Genomic DNA, 21053 nt, shown 5'->3' with positions numbered 1-21053 from the left:
GAGTGGAGGGGAAAACATAAAATAAAAATTAGCGTGCAGGTCACCTCCTCTTTTCTGAACAGGGCCGCCTGGCAGTCTGCATTGGGCTTAATGCACCGGATGTAGTGCGGCGTGGTGCTGTGCAAGATCTCCATCAGCCGCTCAAGGGAACCCTGCAAGAATAACAAGAGAAATAGGCCCTTGAGGGTTTTGAAAAGGAAGAAAAAAACAACAACCCTGATCTGCAATCAAACATTGCAGCGTAAATGCATTACTCAAAAGTTGCAATCCATTAGCCTGGCTCTTTTCTGAGGTAGCCCAAATATACATTCTCTCCTGCTATATTCTATTCTATTATTCTATTCTATTCTATTCTATTCTATTCTATTCTATTCTATTCTATTCTATTCTATTCTATTCTATTCTATTCTATTCTATTCTATTCTATTCTATTCTATTCTACTCTAAAGGTAAAGGTAAAGGTTCCCCCGCACATGCGTGCTAGTCATTTCCGACTCTAGGGGCCGGTGCTCACCTCCGTTTCAAAGCCGAAGAGCCAGCGCTTGTCCGAGGACGTCTCCGTGATCATGTGGCCGGCGTGACTAGACGCCAAAGGCGCATGGAACACTGTTACCTTCCCACCGTAGTGGTCCCTATTTTTCTACTTGCATTTTTATGTGGTTTCGAACTGCTAGGTTGGCAGAAGCTAGGACGAGTAACAGGCGCTCACTCTGTTACGCAGCACTCAGGATTTGACCCGCCAAACTGCCAACCTTCTGATCGACAAGCTCAGCATCCTAACCCACTGAGCCACTGCGTCCCTCTAATTCTACGCTACTCTATTCTAATTCTAATTCTAATTAGGATTATTTTCATTTCTGAAAAGCTTACTGTTTTTTGAATACGTGGCCTGGTAAAGGTGAGGAAAAACTAACTCTAAAATCCCAGGGTGTCAGACCACAGTATATATATATAACAATGATTTCCCCAGGCAAACCGCCCACATGTCCACGTAAACAAGTTCACTTTGTTATGGGAACCGTCTGCTATCTTCTTCACACCTGCCAGAATGTCCTTGAAAGGTTTCCAGACTGCTGACTCTCAGCAAGTTTCCAAGAGAACGGGAGAGGTTTCATTTCTCTACCTAACCCACTCAAAAGCAACATCTCCCCTCCTCCATTTTAATGGCAAGATGAAAACAGAGAGGGGCACATAGCTGCCAAATTTTCACTCTTGACATTTACTGGAATAACTTGCAATAGATATTTCCTGCTGGCTTCCCCTTTGTCTTTGCTTATGGGAAGCCGGCAGGCAAGGTGGCAAATGGTGATCACATGACTGTGGGGTGGAGCAGTCATCGTAAGCGGGAGCTGGTTGTCAAGTGCACAAATTGTGACCATGGGACTGCAGGGTCTTGCGATGGCCAGAACGTCAAGGACCAGTCAAAAGTACAGGCAGTCCTCGACTTACAACAGTTCTTTTAGCGACCGTTCAAAGTTACAATGGCCTATTAAAAAGTGACCTATGACCTTTTTTCACACTTGCAGTACCCCATGGTCACAGCATCAAAATCCAGATGCTTACCAAGTGAAAAAAAATCTAGACAGCACACTAAAAAGCAGAGACATCACCCTGCCAACAAAAGTGCGTATAGTCAAGGCTATGGTCTTCCCAGTTGCAATGTATGGCTGTGAAAGTTGGACCATAAGAAAGAATTGAGGCCTTTGAACTCTGGTGCTGGAGAAGACTCCTGCGAGTCCCTTGGACTGCAAGGCGATCAAACCGGTCAGTCCTAGAGGAGATCAACCCTGACTGCTCTTTAGAAAGGCAGATCTTGAAGCTAAAACTCAAATACTTTGGCCACCTAATGAGATGGAAGGATTCACTGGAGAAGAGTCTAATGCTGGGAAAGGTGGAGGGCAAGAGAAGAAGGGGATGACAGAGAATGAGGTGGCTGGATGGAGTCACTGAAGCAGGAGGCGTGAGCTTAAATGGACTCCAGAAGATGGTAGAGGACAGGAAGGCCTGGAGGAACATTGTCCATGGGGTCGCGATGGGTCGGACACGACGTCACAGCTAACAACAACAACAACCACCAAGTGACTCATATTTATGACGGGTTGTCGTGTCCCAGGGTTATGGGACCACCTTTTGTGATCTTCTGACAAGCAAAGTCAATGGGGAAGCCAGATTCCCTTAACAGCCATGTCATTAACTTAAAAACAGCAGTGATTCGCTTAACAGCTCTGGCAAGAAAGGTCATAAAAACGGGGCAAAACTCACTTTACCACCGCCTCATTTAGCAACAGAAATTTTGGGCTCAATTGGGGTCGTAACTCAAGGACCACCTGTATTACTTAATCAGTTCTGTCACTATTTCAAAGGGCCAAATGAATTAATGGTTGGTAAGTCAGGAGTACCTACACTTTAATGATTTCTCCTTTACTCGCACAACATCACAGAAGACCATCCTGCCTGTCTTACCTGTGTCTCCTCTCCTTACTTCTCCTCTGGTTTAACAAACACAGGTTTGGGGCTCACTGTTGTGGGAGAAAAGCCTGTGGGGAGAGAGGGGGGGAAAGGAGGCACAACCTAAATTGAAATCTGCAAATGGGACAAACCTTAAATTTTGAGACGACTGTGACAAGTGCAGGTTTTGCTTGAGTCTTTATATCATTTTCGTCAGATTTAGTGTTCGTCTCTTCTACAGGAAATAACTTCTGAAGCAAGGCATCCTCGGATTGTTGCAGCAACAGGACTAATTCTGGGGGAACAGGATCCTGAATTTTTTTTAAAGAAAAACCAGAAGCAGACAGATTCTCAGTCTTTGTCATAATGAACCATAAACATACTGAACAAGACTAAATCCATCTAAGGCACGGGTGTCAAACTCACCACATTTAATTTAATTTAATTTAATTTAATTTAATTTAATTTAATTTAATTTAATTTAATAATATTTCTATACCGCCCTTCTCCCTGAGGACTCAGGGCGGTTCACAGGGCAAGAATAAAATACAAAGTTACAAATATTAAAAGGAAATTAAATAATTGCCCGATTTTAAAACAATTGATATATTACAATTATAAAACCCCAAAGATAATATTAAGAATACAAGAATAAAAAACCCCACCAATCCCCCATCAGGCTAGGCCGGCTTGTACAAACAAAACCGTCTTGAGATCGCGACGAAAGGAGCGAAGATCGGGCGCCATCCGGAGCTCTACCGGTAACTGATTCCATAGTTCCGGAGCGCCCACAGAGAAGGATCTCCCCCTGGGGGCCACCAATCGACATTCTCTGATCGGTGGCACCCTGAGGAGACCCTCTCTGTGGGAACGCACAGGGCGCAGGGAGATTGATGCCGGCAGCAGGTGTTCCCTGAGGTACTCCGGCCCCCTGCCATGTAGGGCTTTGAACACCATTACTAGTACCTTGAATCTCACCCGGAAGGCAACTGGTAACCAATGCAGCTCACGGAGCAAAGGTGTAACGTGGGAGTATCAGAAGACTCCCAACACAACTCTCGCGGCTGCATTCTGTACCAGTTGGAGCTTCCGGGTGGTCCTCAAGGGCAGCCCCATGTAGAGAGCGTTGCAGTAGTCCAGACGAGAGGTCACGAGCGCATGAGTGACCGTGCATAAATCATCCCGGCTTAGATAGGGCCGCAACTGGCGCACCAGGCGAACCTGGGCGAAAGCCCCCCTAGTCACAGCTCCTATATGGTCTTCCAAGGTGAGCCGTGAATCTAGGAGGACTCCCAAGTTGCGAGCCCTATCTACGGGGGGTAATAGTTCACCCCCCATAGCAAGAGGTGGAATGTCCGAATAAACCCGGGATGAAGGTATGCAAAGCCACTCAGTCTTGTCGGGGTTGAGTTGAAGTCTGTTCCTCCCCATCCAGACCCGAACCGCCTCCAGGCAACGGGACATCACGTTGAGGGCATCACTGGGGTGGTTTGGGGTCGAAAGGAAAAGCTGGGTATCATCAGCATACTGATGATACCCAACTCCAAAACCACGAATGATCTCACCCAGCGGTTTCATGTAGATGTTGAACAGGAGAGGCGAGAGGACCGACCCCTGAGGAACTCCACAAACAAGAGACCTCGCGGTCGACCTCTGACGTGTCACGACTTTTTTTGTATTGCTAGAGCTGGGGTGGGCTCAGTTTCCATATGATGCAACCGGCCCGTGGGCCAGCAGTTTGACACCCCTGATTTAAGGGTGACAGCAGAAAGGGCTTCTGATAAAAATTCCAGAAACTTGCCGCATCCCGAATGTGTCTTGGGGGGTGTGTGTTTCAAAGAGCAGGTTCCACTACAGAGCAGGCCACTTCCTAGCTCCTATCAGACGTCATTGCTTAATGGATGGAGTATGTAGGCCAGGCAAAAACTATGAAATACAGAAAGGTTTATATCTGTCTTAACACTTTTGTGGGGTGTGTAAGCAAAAGCTATTGCCACAAAAGCTTCAGAAAGGGGACCCAAACCCACAGCCAGAGATAAAATATTTATGTCTGCAGTTCTAAAATTTTATGTCATATTATTGTTGGGCAAACTGCAGGAGAATTTTTTTGCAGTCCTTTACAGAGAACAGTGTGAAAAAAACATACACACACACACACACACACACACACACACACACACACACACATATATATATATATATATATATATATATATATATATATATATATATATACACACACATACACAATACACACACACACACATATATACACACATATACACACAAATATATACATACACACACACACATATGAATGTTATATTCTGCATTCTTTTGGCTCTAGGATCAATAGATGATGGCTTAAATTTACATTGTTCCCTGTTACCAAAGATTCGAGCGCTTCTCTTTGGCAGCACCCTTCCGATTTTTACAACTCTCTTTTGAAAGGAATTTGGAATTTGATTTTAGCCTCATTTTCAGATGAGACTTAGAAAAAAAAGGGACCCTCTCTCATTTAAATTAACAAACCCAAGTGATAACCAGACATACCTTATTTTTTTCCACCATACTCTCAATTCGATAGCAGACACTGCCGGCATAATGGGATACAATGAAGTTTGGATCTTTCCTAAATTTGTCTCGGCTTATACAGGCATTCTTGGACAGAGCAAGCTCAATCCGACTTTGAAACTGGGCTGCGTTGGAACTCCAGTTAAGGCGACAGGCCTGGCAAAGAAAAAAGAGAGACACAGTGGGGAAAGGTTGGCTGGGAGGAGGAGGAGGAGGAGCAGCAGCAGCAACAAAGCCAACCAAATTTAGGCGCAGATGAGTAATTTGGTGCAGTCCAAACAGAGGAGAATCCAATGATGGCGTCTTTAAATCAGTCACTCCTTTATGCCTTTTAGAAATTCTTTTTCCCCCCTTATGTCTTGTATTACACTGATATTGTCTTACGGTGCCAGTTTAGCCTCTTCTGCTTTGGAGAGCTCCAATTAAGATTAAATGGACTTTATTTGAAAAGGAAGCTTTGGACCCACCTCATTGAGCAAGGAGAAGATGCTAACAGGATTGCCCTCAATGGCGTCCAGACAGGTTTGATTATCTTGGTAGTTTACAAAGGACCACTCAAGACCTTCTTCAGCATATTCTTCCTTGAGGAACAAGAATAACCAAGGATGAAGTAAGATGGTTTCAATTTGCCCAAAGACCCCAGAATACAAAAACTCATTTTCTTGCAGAAGAGCACCCAGGGAAAATTCACTTGCAAAACGGTTACCTGTTGAGCTTTTAGAAAATGGCTGACAAAATGCTGCTGCAGCTTCTCATTAGCATAATTGATGCAAAGCTGTTCTAAGTGGTTTTCCACAAAGGATTCAAAACCGTAAACATCTAGTAAACCTGGAGGAGAGGAAAGGAAAGGTTGCACCATCATCCTGGGAACATTATCAAGGCAGCCTTTCTGCTTGCTCTTCTTCCTAGTTGGTCTTTGGGTTTCAGGTAATCCTCGATTTACGACAGCAAGAGGGACTGGGATTGCTGTCACTAAGTCTACTACGGTCATAAGTTAAGTTACTACATGATTTGATCCAATCTGACGACCGTTTTTTTATGATGGTTGTAAAGTGGATCGCCATGGTTATTAAGCGAGTTTTTGTGGTTGTTAAGTGAATCCAGCTTCTCTAATGGATTTTTTTTTGGCTGGAAAAGGTTGCAAATCGCAGTCATGGGGCCACAGGACGCTGCAACCAGTTGTAAATTTGATCTGGCTGCAAAGCACCTGAAATCACAGGAGTGCAGGGGTGGTGCAACTACATGTTGTAAAAGTGCACTTTTTCCAAGGCTGTTGTAACTTCAGACTATTGTCAAACATTAAGTTGCAAGCCAGGGACAACTGTACAGTTTATAGTTTTGTGAGGTTCAACCAAAAACTCTTTGGGTATCCTTGGGAAGATAATGTTTAAAAATAACAAATCTAGATTGATTAATTGATTGATTGATTGATTGATTGATTAAGAGCCTTATATAGCTGCTTATGTTACAAGAAAAACACTGGGCAGCATACAAAACAGTAAAAGAAATCAACCCCCCAAAGCATAAAATAAGAATCCATAAAAACTGTATTTAAAAAAGCTATGACATCTATTTAATATTTATTTGTTATGTATATGTAGAGATGTGGGTCTATACATATGTTATATATAGTATGTTTAGGTGTGTGTTGTGTATGTGTTTCACTTTGAGAGCAGGCAACTAAATATCATTTTTGATGTGAGCCATTGTGCCCATAGTAAAAAATGACAATAAAGGTTATCATCTTATCATATCTTGTTGTTGTTAGTTGCGAAGTCGTATCCGACCCATCGCGACCCCATGGACAATGTTCCTCCAGGCCTTCCTGTCCTCTACCATCTTCTGGAGTCCATTTAAGCTCACACCTACTGCTTCGGTGACTCCATCCAGCCACCTCATTCTCTGTCGTCCCTTTCTTCTATTGCCCTCAACCTTTCCCAGCATTAAGCTCTTCTCCAGTGAGTCCTTCCTTCTCATTAGGTGGCCAAAGTATTTAAGTTTCCACTTCAGGATCTGGCCTTCTAAAGAGCAGTCAGGGTTGATCTCCTCTAAGACTGACCGGTTTGATCGCTTTGCAGTCCAAGGGACTCGCAGGAGTCTTCTCCAGCACCATAGTTCAAAGGTTACAATTCTTTGGCGCTCAGCCTTTCTTATGGCCCAACTTTCACAGCCATACATTGCAACTGGGAAGACCATAGCCTTGACTATTTGCACTTTTGTTGGCAGGGTGATGTCTCTGCTTTTTTAGTGTGCTGTTTGTCATGGCTTTCCTCCCCAGGAGCAAGCGTCTTTTAATTTCTTGGCTACAGTTCCCATCTGCAGTGATCTTGGAGCCCAGGAAAATAAAATCTGTCACTACCTCCATTTCTTCCCCATCTATTTGCCAGGAATTGAGAGGGCCGGATGCCAATGGTCTTGGTATCTTATCTTATCTTATCTTATCTTTATCTTTATCTTATCTTAATCTTATTCGATATTTCATGAATAATCTGGCTGGGCTCCAGCCTACCCCAATGCTTATGAGAATAGCTAGGAGGACTTCAAAAAAGCAAAGACGAGGGGTAGGGCAGCTGGTTCTCTTGTGGAAGGGTGTTCCACAGGGCAGGGGCAGCTACAGAGAAGGAACACTTCTTAGGTCTCCTTAGATTACATTTAAAGGAAGGGATCTGCAGCACATCCACCCTATCTGAAACGATGAGGGGTAACTATCCTCAGAGAAAGATGGTCCTGCTAAGTAGGCTCATTCCAAACCATTTAAGGCTTTAAAGATAATAACCAGCATCCTGAATTGCACCCAGAAAGAAACTGGAAGATTCCCTGACTGCAGAAGATTTAATGTACAGAACATCCGGCCCTCTCAATTCCTGGCAAATAGATGGGGAAGAAATGGAGGTAGTGACAGATTTTATTTTCCTGGGCTCCAAGATCACTGCAGATGGGGACTGCAGCCAAGAAATTAAAAGACGCTTGCTCCCGGGGAGGAAAGCCATGGCAAATCTAGACAGCACACTAAAAAGCAGAGACATCACCCTGTCAACAAAAGTGCGTATAGTCAAGGCTATGGTCTTCCCAGTTGCAATGTATGACAGTGAAAGTTAGACCATAAGAAAGGCTGAGCACCAAAGAATTGAGGCCTTTGAACTATGGTGCTGGAGAAGACTCCTGCGAGTCCCTTGGACTGCAAGGCGATCAAACCGGTCAGTCCTAGAGGAGATCAACCCTGACTGCTCTTTAGAAGGCCAGATCCTGAAGTGGAAACTCAGATACTTTGGCCACCTATTGAGAAGGAAGGACTCACTGGAGAAGAGCCTAATGCTGGGAAAGGTGGAGGGCAAGAGAAGAAAGGGACGACAGAGAAGGAGGTGGCTGGATGGAGTCACTGAAACAGTAGGTGTGAGCCTAAATGGACTTCAGAAGATGGTAGAGGACAGGAAGGCCTGGACGAACGTTGTCCATGGGGGTCGCGATGGGTCGGTCACGACTTCGCAGCTAACAACCACAAAAACTAGTTCTGTCAGGAATATGTACCCAAGATGCCCCCAAATAATACCTATGAAGTTGTTCCACACGGAATTAGAGGAACAGATGCTTCCATTGATCACGGACACCAGCCAGTCAAAGATCCTGCAAGGAAGGTGGAGAATTGTGCCATTCAGGTCATCAGAGAAGCAAGGTTACATAGCGACAAAGCAGCCCGAAACACAGACCGATAATGAATCGTAGGTGTGTGTTGTGAGCAGGACTGAAGACCCAATGCAAAGCTAATCGATCGCAAAGGTTATGCTTTCTCTTCCAAGTTAGCTTACCTTCCAGAGGGGCTTCAACGACAGAATGAGATTTTAAGGAATAGGATAGCGAGAGATGTAGCAAAAGTCATGAGGATACATGGCATCTTAAAATGTGACACAAGGAAAGAAAACATAAAAGCTTTGGAGGACACTTGATGAACTTTTGACCCTTTTATGAATGATCTAAGGCAGGGTTTTTCAACCTTGGCAAGTTGAAAATGTACGGATTTCACTTCCCAGAATTCCCCAGGCAGCCACGCTGGTCTAAGGACTTACCTGGCGTAAATCACCTTGGCCAGACAGTCCCTCCTTGTTTCACACTCTGCCTTGAGGCAAGGCTTCCTGAACACCTGCCGTTGTCTCCCAGCAGTTATCGTCCGGATCCTGAGTGTGTCCAACAAATTCTCCCCAGGCACTCTTAAAAGCCGGGAAGCAGACTCTGCAAAGCCTTGTTTTAAAAGAATCATTTAAAAAAAAAAAAGTCAGCCAATTTTCTTAAAACAGCCTGGATACATTTCTGTTCTACAGTATGAAGCTTAGGCGGTTCAGAAATATGAAAAGTGAAAATGTCATCCTAAAATTGCACACGCATACACAATTTATACACACACACACACACACAGGGGACGCAGTGGCTCAGTGGGTTAGGACGCTGAACTTGTCGATTAGATGGTCGGCAGTTTGGAGGGTCGAATCCCGAGTGCCGCGTAACAGAGTGAGCGCTTGTTTCTCGTCCCAGCTTCTGCCAACCTAGCAGTTCGAAAGCACGTAAAAATGCAAGTAGAAAAATAGGGACCACTACGGTGGGAAGGTAACAGCGTTCCGTGCGCCTTTGGCGTCTAGTCATGCCGGCCACATGACCACGGAGACGTCCTCGGACAAGCGCTGGCTCTTCGGCTTTGAAACAGAGATGCGCACCGGCCCCTAGAGTCGGAAACGACTAGCACGCATGTGCGGGGGAACCTTTACCTTTACCTATATATACATACAAAGATCTGTTGGATAACCGATTGGGCTCCTACATTATATTATGATGTACTTTGCTGAATAAGCTCCAGCTGTCTGGTTTTACACCACCTTCGGTGTTAAACCAGGATTCGGCAAAGCTGAAATTAGGTTCTTTTTGAGATTGGAGGACCTTGCTCTCGGGCAGCTCACCTTTGGCCAGGTCTTCTAACTCACAAAGCTGTGCCTCATCTTCTGACTCGCAGAACTGAATATTGCCCAAATGGAGAAGACCAGCTAGTATCTGTTAAAACAAAAAGAGATCGCAAATCGGTTAGTTTCTCTGTATTCTGTACAGGTGATTGTAAACACCCTAGTATAAAAGACCCCAATGGCAGGAAGCCAATGTCAAGAACGATTCGCCTTTTCACCTAGAATAGATTTTCTCTTTTGCTCATATCTTGACAATGGAATGCAAAGGTGAGAGGAGTGATGTCTGGGCCAGGGGTCCCAAACCCCCGGTCCATGGACCAGTACTGGTCCGAGGCATGCCAGCAACTGGTCTGCACAAACAAGCAAAGCCCAATCCGTGGGATGCAGGTAGCACACTAAACCACGTCCCCTCTGGTCCGTGGCAAAACCTCTCTCCACGGAACCGGTCCCTGGTGCCCAAAAGGTTGGGGACCTCTGGTTTAGGCAACCGAGAGTCAAGGCCAGCTGCTCGGAGAAGTGGACTGTTTCCATAACCAGAAGAAATATTACTATTGGACAAAGTGAACACCCGGTGGGTGGGAGTGAGGGAGTCTATCATTTGACTAAGCAAGCCTTTGAGGGGCGAAAACCAGAGCTGGCGTCGTTTTCTTCTGTGCCGATGTAATTTTTCAGTAAAGTATTATGACTTTGGTAAAATCATGCCCCAAGAGTTACTTTTTCTGGAAATGCCAACCAGACAGTTGACAGCCAAGCTGTTGAAATTCAGGACATGCTGAATCAACCTCAGAGATCAATACATGCTGATTAGGTGGCCTTACCCATCCTATCGATCGATCAATCCAACTGCTACTGAGCCAAGGTTTAACTGACCTTAAAAACATTATTCTGGGTGAAACTGTCAATGCCCAGGTGGGTCATGGCCTCCCGAGTGACATCAAAACAGTCTTCTACAAGGCAAAGAGAGATTCGTTAGACGGATTTTCTCTCCCGAAAATCAGGTGGCTTTAATGCAGTCCCAGATCATGGTTTGTAAGGCCTAACAATGATTTGCTGCTACAGCTGAACCAACAGCCTGAGATAACATGCAATGGTACTGAATCAGAACCAACCTAGTAAGGCCAAACTGCTCAAGTGCAAGAACAGCATTTAAAAATTGAAACTGCAGGCAGAGACTGTACTTGATCTTGCCTGCTTAAAAAAAAGGGCAGAATCATGAAAAACGGATGAGACAAAAGCACATTTGTTTTCTCTTTCGTGAAGAAAGAAAATATTGTCCTTTTTCCTGCACTTAAAAGATTTTTCCCTACCTTTTGACATTAAACATTGACATTCAAGCAGTACTGAAAGAAATGGGGGCGTGGGGGTTTTCCCATTGGATTTTTATCCTTGTAAGCTGCCCGGAGTCACTAAGAGTGAGTTGGGCAGCCATATACATTATCTTAATAAATAAATAAATTTTCTAAAAACAAACCAAAATCCCAAGCACTTGCTGGGGGAATTAAGCTCCAGTGAAATAATCCTACCGAAGTGCCTCAGAAATGATGTAAAAATCATTTCAAGTGGATATGTTTGAGAGTTTAAAAAAAAAAAAAAGGCCACAGGAGTTCCTTATCGTCTTTGTTTGAATGCTAATCTCAGAATTTGTTCCAGCATTTTTCATCTACTCCTCTTTTCTGTAATAGCAATTCAACTTGAAATTATATTAATTACATTACATTTTATTTATTTAGGCTTGTAGTCAATTTCCTCCTTTTTTTTAAAGACGCCTAAGGGTCTTTACAAGATCTGGGCTTTCAAATGCTACCTTCTAGAGTCTTTTCAGAATTTGGAAGCCAACAGAACTGTGCACTCTCCAGGAGATCCCATTCTTGGCGCTCATCCAGCGTGGCTCCTTTTGCAATCTGTAAAGTAAGAAAAAACAGCTTGGCAATTTCCCCCAAACCTACATTGGTGTCCTAGGTACTAACCGTCATTCCCTCATACAGCTGGGTTTACAGAACGTGCTGAAGGGGCTTACTGAATTAATCCATTTACTGAACATGTACAGTGATGGTAGTCTTGTTTAAGTTTAAATTTGGCACATGGCAACTTCTAGCTTACATTTCTGGAATCTCCTGGTGGCCTCCTATCCAAAATCTAAGCAGATCTGAACCTTCTTCGTTGTTGTTTTTTTTAGACCAGCCAATACCAGCTAAGTGGTGGCATCTGCTGGAAACAACTCAAACCAAACAAGCTGTACAACATGCCATCCTTTGCACCCCAAATTAATACTGATGGGTCCTTGATGCTCTCCGAGCTTGCTTGTTTTGCTTGTTGCAGACGTTTCATTACCCTAACTAGGTAACATCATCAGTGCTAGTAAGGTGTGCTATTTGCTGTCGATTTATATTCTTGCATCTTGCCTGTCTAGATGGGTCTTAGGGATTCTTCGGTTGGACTGTTTACTAATGGCTCTTTGGAAGTTTCTCGAATGGGGGTATTGCTTCCTTCATTGTTCATCTGAAGGTGACCATGGAGTTAATCTATGCTGATCTGGGTGCTGATTACTGGTGGAGAGGTGCTGGAGTCTTTTTCTCTTTGGGGCTGGTTGATTGTCTCTTTTGCATAGTCTATAAATGTTGTTAATGTCTATGTGCCTAATGATGGCTGATTTGTCAGAGTGCCAGGCTTCTAGAAATTCTAGAAAGTTAATACTAATCAGGCATATTGTATTGAAAGAATTCAGAAAATAGGTTGAAAAGCCCTGGATTAGATAGCCTTTATTGTCATTTTTTACTGTGGGCGCAGAGCTCAGTGGGTTAGGACGCTGAGCATGTCGATCAGAAGGTCGGCAGTTTGGTGGGTCGAATCCCGAGTGCCGCGTAACAGAGTGAGCGCCTGTTACTCGTCCCAGCTTCTGCCAACCTAGCAGTTCGAAAGCACGTAAAAATGCAAGTAGAAAAATAGGGACCACTACAGTGGGAAGGTAACAGCGTTTCCGTGCGGCTTTGGTGTCTAGTCATGCCGGCCACATGACCACGGAGACGTCCTCGGACAAGCGCTGGCTCTTTGGCTTTGAAACGGAGATGAGCACCGGCCCCTAGAGTCGGAAACGACTAGCACGTATGTGCGGGGGAACCTTTACCTTTATCTATTGTCATTTTTTACTGTGGCCGTAACGGCACACATTACAAATGAAATTTAGTTGCTTGCTCTCAAAGTGTACACACTCATAACACACATTTAAACATACAATATACAACATATGTAAAGACCCACACCCTTACATATAAGTAACATATAAATATTAATCACTGTCCATCTTGAATACATAACGGAAGGAGGAAGCTTTAGAGTTCACAAGATTAATACTGTATGGAATAAAACTGTGACTGAATCTGGATGTTCTGCTTCGGATACCATGAAGCCCCCTCCTCCCAGAAGGTAACAAAGAAAACAGGTTGTGTAGTGTCCCAAATAATCTTACGGACCCCCTGCTCAAGCAACGTTTCTGTGCCATGTCCTGAATGGGAGGGAGGGAACTGCCAATGATCTTTTCGGCTGTCCTCACCACTGTCTGCACCGCCTTCCTGTCTGAAGCAGGGATGCTTCCAAACCGGACTGTGATACTATATGACAGGATGCTCTCCATCGTCCCTCTGTAGAAAGTGGTCAGGACAGGGGAAGGAAGATGTGCTTGTTTTGGATTTGGCATTTTTGTCCATCTATCGAGTCCTTCCCAAGGATCTGGGATGGGCAGATGTTTTTGTCTGATGGTGTTAAAAGTATCATTGCAGGATATAAGCCAGGGGTCTTCAGACTTGGCCCTTTTATGACTTGTGGACTTCAACTCCCAGAATTCCTCAGGCAGACACTGGCTGAGGAATTCTGGGAGTTGAAGTCCACAAGTCATAAAAGGGCCAAGTTTGAAGACCCCTGATGTAAGCTGTTTTATGTAAAGCTGCCTTTTGCAGCTGACTGGTGGGATTTTGTCATTGCCAGTGGTGCTCAAGTGCCCCTCCAGATGTTTTGAAATTGCACCCAAGACACCTATGACTATTAGTACTACCTTTGCTTTCTTTTGCCACAACGGTTGTGCATCTATTTGCAGATCTTTGACTTTTTCTTTTATTTTGCTGTCTCTAGGTATTACAATATTTGCTAATTAAACTTTTTTTATCAACAATATCATTAGTTTTTAATACCTTTTCATATTTATGTATGTGTGTGTGTGTGTGTGTGTGTGTGTGTGTGTGAACACAAGGCAATGAATATACAGGTAGTCCTTGACTTACAACAGTTCATTTAATGACCATTCAAAGTTACAGCGGCACTGAAAAAAGTGACTTATGACCGTTTTTCACAATTATAACCTTTGAAGCATCCCCATGATCATGCGATCAAAATTCAGACACTTGGCAACTGACTCACATTTAAGACGGTTGCAGTGTCCAGGGGTCATGGATCCCCTTTTGCGACCTTCTGACCAGCAAAGTCAATGGAGAAGCCAGATTCACTTAACAACCGTGTCCCTAACTTAACAAGTACCATGATTCACTTAACAAATGTGGCGATAAAGGTCATAAAATGGGGCGCAATTCACTTAACAAAGCCTCATTTAGCAACATAAATTTTAGGCTCAATTGTGGTCGTGCGTCAAGGACTACCTGTACCTAATATTCCTGCTTCCTATTTTCCCCAAAACAGTTGAAGCAAACAGGTTGTTCCATTAAAAAAAAGGATATTTCTCATATTGTGACCCTCAGCAACAAAGCAGAACTATTTTTCCGAGCATCTTTAAAGGTAAAGGTTCCCCCGCACATGCGTGCTAGTCGTTTCCAACTCTAGGGGACGGTGCTCATCTCCGTTTCAAAGCTGAAGAGCCAGCGTTTGTCCGAGGACGTCACCATGGTCATGTGGCCGGCGTGACTAGACGCCAAAGGCGCACAGAACGCTGTTACCTTCCCACCGTAGTGGTCCCTATTTTCCTACTTGCATTTTTACGTGCTTTCGAACTGCTAGGTTGGCAGAAGCTGGGACGAGTAACAGGCGCTCACTCTGCTACGCGGCACTCGGGATTCGAGCCGTCAGACTGCCGACCTTCTGATCAACAAGCTCAGCGTCCTAACCCACTGAGCCACCGCGTCCCTTCTAGCATCTTTATGTGCATACAAATTTTCAAAACGGAAGTTATTGATTCACATTAAACAAACCCGATAGAAACACACACACCTGGTAAAAAATATGGAAATTCCTTTCCTGAGTGGCTTGATAGGCAACTCTTGTTTTCTCCAGAAGAAAAGTCTGAATGGATGCACTTGTTAAAAGCTGAGATCTGCAGAAATGGTAGCTTAAAATTAAATTCACGGACTCTAGGAGCAGCGGCGGAGCAGCAAAATTACATTTCCCATTCTATTCCAAAAGGCCTTTCAACTCAGTGGATAGCAAAAAGCAAGGATCATAACTTCAAGAATCTGCCAATCAATGGCCATAATAACTGAAGATTCTGAGAAATGTAGTCTCAACATATTTGATGGGGCATTCAAAATAAGACAGGCTGGCATGCGTGACGCAAGCTCCACCCTTCTACCTTAATTAATTAATTCCGCATTGGTGGTCTTGCCTGTTTTGATCCCTCCCCTGGATGCAATGCATAACAAATCCTTGCCCAGAATACAGGCAGTCCTCGACTTACAACTGGTGGCTTAATGATTGTTTGAAATTATTACAGGCAAGGAATGGTGCTTTGTGGCTCCTAAAGCAGGGGTCCCCAACCCCCAGTCCGTGGACCGGTACCGGGCCACGGCATGCCAGCAACCAGGCCGCACAAACAAGCAAAGACCCATCCATGGGATGCAGGCAGTAGACAAAACCACGCCCCTTCCGGTCCGCGGAAAAATCTCTTTCCACGGAACCGACCGCTGGTGCCCAAAATGTTGGGGACCTCTGTCTTAAGGCATTTATGCCATCATGAAATGTACTAACTTCCATGGCAGTCATGTGACCATATTTTGGGCACTTGGCAACCAGTGTGCCTTTATGATCAGATGCAATGTGCCACAATCATGTGACCTTGTGAATTATTTATTTATTTTGGTCGGTTTCTGGCATTTTTTAAAGCTGGTTTCTGGCAAAAACAAACAAACACCTGTTTGGAAGAATGGCTTCAGACTTATGACATCAACATCCATATAACGATTGTGGATTTGCTTCACAATCACAGTGAATTGCTTAACGAAAAGTATCATAAAATCAGGTCTGATCACATGAGTCCCTTGACTTATGACTGTATAATGATTTCAAACCAGCAACCCAGTTGCAATCTGGGTCATAAATTGGGGACCGCCGGTATGGCATCTTACAAAGATATTTTCCAGAGCTTCAGATTGGATTGGACTTCAAATCCATTAACTTTTTTTTTAAAAAAAATAATAATTTAAAAGTCCTGGAAGAAATGCTTAAGATCACCAGGAGGTGAACGGGAGACTCAAAGGAGAATTTATCTTTTTAACCTTGAATCTGAAACTTGATCATTGCAATATGTCAAAATAGAACATCCTGTAGGCGAAGCAGCAGACGGTACCTATTTAAGTGAAGTTGGATGTATTTCCCAAAGCGGCTGCTGTTGTTATTCCGAAGGGTGCATGCGTTTCCTGTGAAATTAACAAAAACTGGCATTATGCAAGCCACATGTGTCTATCACAAAGGTTAAAGGAGGTATGAACTAATGTAAAAGAGAGATTGGGCATTATGCTAATATGCAAGGGAATTTGACATAGCATGCATGTAAACTTTGCTGTGATTCATTCATTCATTCATTCATGCATTCATTTAGTGCAGGGGTGTCAAATTCAATTTCATTGAGGGCTGCATCAGCATTGCGGTTGCCCTCGGTGGGGGGGGGTGGCCTACTGGGTGGGCATGGCCAGCTCTACATCGTTCGCATCAAGGGTGCCAATGGGGGCCTGGGCAGGAGTGGGACAGATCTGAGGGTCTCTGGCAGGAGGAGGGTCTCTGGGCCAGGGCCAAGGCAGTGGGGGCCGTTCCCTCACTGTTTCCAGGATGGCTTCACGGGCCGCATGAAACCACTTCACGGGCCGGATCTGGCCCCCGGGCCTTGTGTTTGACATGTCTGATTTAGTGTGTGTCTCTGTGTGTGTATGTATAGCTTAAGATTCTGTTTCTTCTATAGTGTAGCTAATAATGCTGAAAACGGATTGCACAATTTCTCACTGTTCAAGGCAGGAAAGTAATGCAAGGCTCAAAAGTTGGACTAATATAAATGAAAAAATGTCTCCATCTCCCAAACCAGTTTTACCCAATTAGTTTAATTGCTTTACATCTTGGGGCCCACAAGGTCCCCAAATGTGGCCACTCCTATTTATAATTTAGTGCCTTGTGTAAATCAACCAGTTGTGGGGTGGTTTTCCCCCCCCCACAAAACATAGCTTAGGGCAATGTGGAAACCCAATTTCAACTTTTTTTATTCATGACTGGTTTTAGGCAACTTTACTTTGGTATGTCTGACTTCATAATCAGCTGGAAGAACTAAAGGACAAGGACTATGCCCTGAGCAGTATTTTTAAACAAGGAAGTAAGTTTCTGCTTTTTCACAGGTATCTGAGCAACACAGGGTGCAATACAAATTTTACCTTTGCGTTACAATGCTGCACACAGGTACAAAAAGAACAAAGCTTGTTCAATGACATCACAAAGCGCGTTTGATGAAACTTTAGCTTGCTACGGATAACTACGGTTTGGGATGATTTGAACAGACTAGAGTTTAAGACAGGCAGGGCTTTTTTTCTCATAGAACACTCAGAATGGAGTTCTGGCACCTTTTTTGGGTGGAACCTTGTAGGGTAGGCAAGGCAGGTTGTGTGACATGTGGGAGTTCCGGCACCTTTTTCTTTTACAAAAAAAGCATTGAAGACAGGTGGGCTACAACTCCCAGAATTCCCCAGCCAGCATGGGGAATTTTGGGAGTTGAAGTCCACCTGTCTTAAAGTCATCAGGCTTGAGAAGGGTTGGATTAGATTTATGGTTTATTTTAGTTGCATGGTTCTATTGGATAGAGCAGGGGTAGACAACCTTGGCTCTTTTATGACTCATGGACTTCAACTCCCAGAATTCCTGAGTCAGCATGGCTGACTCAGGAATTCTGGGAGTTGAAGTCCATGAGTCATAAAAGAGCCGAGGTGGCCTACTCCTGGGCTAGAGCAAAATTTTTGTTGATTGAAAAGATCATCTTTACCAAAAGCTTCCATGACAGGATTGGAATCCAACACGCGTTGCTCTATCCTCTCCACCGATATACTGCCGTCTGGGAGGTCAGGTGAAGCTGCAACAGTCGCATAAAACTTCATCAGGCAGCGGGAGGTCCATGTCTAGAAAGAGACCCCTGAATATCAGCCACTGATTTCTCTCTCCACTTATAATATCTCAGAAACAAGAGAAAGGCAGTGTCAACGCTGCTAACATCTGATGTCCTTGCTTCGACAAAAGATGAAGAAGCAGCCATTTTGTATTTCTACCTGTGTATCACTTTTAGAGTTAAAGTTAGATGAAGAAGGGAGGGGGAAGGAAGAATATGCATGGGGGATTAGTTAGACATAATAACAGAGCAGTGGAGCATGTTCAAGGTTGAATGTCATAAGAGGCTAAGAAAGAACTGGGGGTTAAGCTAAGGAGGGAGAACCTACCCTTCCAACTAATTGGAGAATGTGATTTATGACAGCAACAAAAGGAGGGAACTATGTTTTAATATTACTGTGCTTAGGGGAGGGGAATCCAGATTCCGGCTTTAACCAAGCATTGTCATGTTATATTGCTGTAATAAAAGACTTTTAAGGTAAACAATGCCTCAGAGTTCTTTGAAGAGCTCATCCATCGGAAACTTGACAGGCAGTTTTGACAAGGTCTGATAGGGCAGCGGTCCCCAACCTTTCTGGCTTGATGGACCGCTGGGGAGAAGACGGGATAGTTCCGTGCGAGTAGCATGTGTGCGCACCTGCCGTTTGCACAAATGTAACTTCATGTGCGAACGCGCCCGCCCGCTGTTCATGCAAGTGAAGGTTCGCACGCAAGCGTGCCTGCCCACCGCTACTGCGGCCCAGTTCTGAATGGGCCACAGTCTGGTAATAGGGCGTGGCCCAGGGGTTGGAGACCCCTGTAATAGAGAGTAGGGAAATATATTACAGGTAGCCCTCGACTTACAACCATTCATTTAGCGATCATCTGAAGTTACAACAGCACTGAAAAAAGAGACTTATTATTGTTTTTCACATTTATGACTGTTGCAGCATCCCCGTGGTCACATGATCAAAATCTGGGTGCTTTGCATGTATTTGTGACGGTTACAGTGTCCCAGGGGTCATGTGATCACCTTTTGAGACCTGCCGACAAGGAAAAAGTCAATGGGGAAGCCGCTGGATGATCACTTAACAACCGTGTGACTAACTTAACAACTGCAGTGATTCACTTAACCAGGAAAGTTATAAAATGGGATACATTCAGTTAAGAACTGTCTTGCTTAGGCAGTGGAAATTTTGGGCTCAGTTGTGATCTGGGTTCACCTGTCTCGTAGAGTAGAGTAGAGTAGAGTAGAGTAGAGTAGAGTAGAGTAGAATAGAGTAGAATAGAATAGAATAGAATAGAATAGAATAGAATAGAATAGAATAGAATAGAATAGAATAGAATAGAATAGAATAGAATAGAATAGAATAGAATAGAATAGAATAGAATAGAATAGAATAGTTGGAAGGACCTTGGAGATCTTCAAGTCCACCCCTGGCTCAGGCAGGAGACTATACCTTGAAACATCACATGACATGTCGCGATGTATCACTACTTTTTTTGCCATTGCCAGCAATGGGGTGGGCACGGTTTTGCTATGATGCATCCGCCCCGTGAGCCAGCAGTTTGACACCCCTGCTCCATACCATTTCAGACACATGGTTGTCTAATCTCTTCTTAAAAACTTCCAGTGTTGGAGCATTCACCACTTCTGGAGGCAGGTTGTTTCACTGGTTAATTGTTCTAACTGTCAGAAAATTTCTCCTTAGTTCTAGGTTGCTTCTCTCCTTGATTAATTTCCATCCATTGCTTCTTGTCCTGCCTTCGGGTGCTTTGGACAATAGCTTGACTCCCTCTTCTTTGGGGCAGTCCCTGAGATATTGGAAGACTGCTATCATGTCACCCCGTGTCCTTCTCTTCATTAAACTGGACATTCCCAATTCCAGCAACCGTTCTTTATATGAATGGTAGAATGGTAGAGGATTATGGGGCAATGCTATTTAATGTTTTGCGGTAGCTGTGACAAACTGTGATGATGTGGACGTGATCACAACCTGAGTGGTGACACTGTCATGTAAGTGATGCCCTAGGGGTAGGCAACCTTGGCTCTTCTATGACTCGTGGACTTCAACTCCCAGAATTCCTGAGCCAGCCATGCTGAGGAGAAAGGGAGAGGTTTCCATGCTGAGCCACGCTGGCTCAGGAATTCTGGGAGTTGAAGTCCACGAGTCATAAAAGAGCCAAGGTTGCCTACCCCTGCCCTTTCAAACATGGAAAGGGTGGCATTTGTGGGGTGTCAACCTCAGGCACTTTTTACCATTTGATCTCCCAGGTCCAGCTACAAATGACACAAAATGGCCAATTCTGCATCTTCCCACATTAGACTGGAGCAGAGCCCTTCCGGGTTTGAATCAAGCACCATCTTTAACAGGATCTGGATTCTCTCTTTAATCCCGATTCAGTAATTACAGTTATGCAGATGCAAGAACAAACTGATTTCATCCAAATCAAAACTGGAAGGGGATGAAACTCAAAGCCTTAACTTCTAACGTGGAAAAATAGGTTAAGGTGCCAACCTTCAGAAGGCAGGTCGAAAAAAAAAATCTGCTGGTCACACAAACGTGTAGGTCAATTCAACCAGAAATGAGCATGCAAAATTTCCCCAAAGCAATTTTAAAGAGATCTCAGCTTACTTTACCAGCACCGCTTTCCCCACTAACAATGATGGACTGATTGACTAATGGAATCTGGCTCTGGACATTTCGGTAGCTTTCTTCTGCTACTGTGAAAATGTGAGGTTTTAATTCCTAA

General features: G+C 44.1%; 1 protein-coding gene across 1 annotated transcript in view; it reads right to left on the bottom strand.

Moving 5' to 3' along the window:
• The window catches only part of MYO19 (myosin XIX), a 59775-nt gene that overhangs the window by 23900 nt on the left and 14822 nt on the right, over positions 1–21053 (bottom strand). The window contains exons 4-17 of the mRNA XM_081346579.1: positions 20936–21049; positions 18202–18334; positions 16531–16600; positions 15180–15282; positions 11773–11869; positions 10839–10915; positions 9969–10059; positions 9087–9258; positions 8573–8646; positions 5729–5850; positions 5490–5603; positions 5002–5178; positions 2601–2759; positions 45–152 (exon numbers count right to left, since the gene is read on the bottom strand). Coding sequence (XP_081202705.1) covers positions 45–152; positions 2601–2759; positions 5002–5178; positions 5490–5603; positions 5729–5850; positions 8573–8646; positions 9087–9258; positions 9969–10059; positions 10839–10915; positions 11773–11869; positions 15180–15282; positions 16531–16600; positions 18202–18334; positions 20936–21049 — 1611 coding nt within the window. The remainder of the gene's footprint in view (positions 1–44; positions 153–2600; positions 2760–5001; positions 5179–5489; positions 5604–5728; positions 5851–8572; positions 8647–9086; positions 9259–9968; positions 10060–10838; positions 10916–11772; positions 11870–15179; positions 15283–16530; positions 16601–18201; positions 18335–20935; positions 21050–21053) is intronic.

The sequence above is a fragment of the Vipera berus genome, assembly GCF_964194415.1.
Source record: "Vipera berus genome assembly, chromosome: 1".
Classification (NCBI taxonomy): domain Eukaryota; kingdom Metazoa; phylum Chordata; class Lepidosauria; order Squamata; family Viperidae; genus Vipera; species Vipera berus.
Note: the sequence above shows the minus strand (reverse complement) of the source record. Positions and strands in the feature narration are given on the sequence as shown.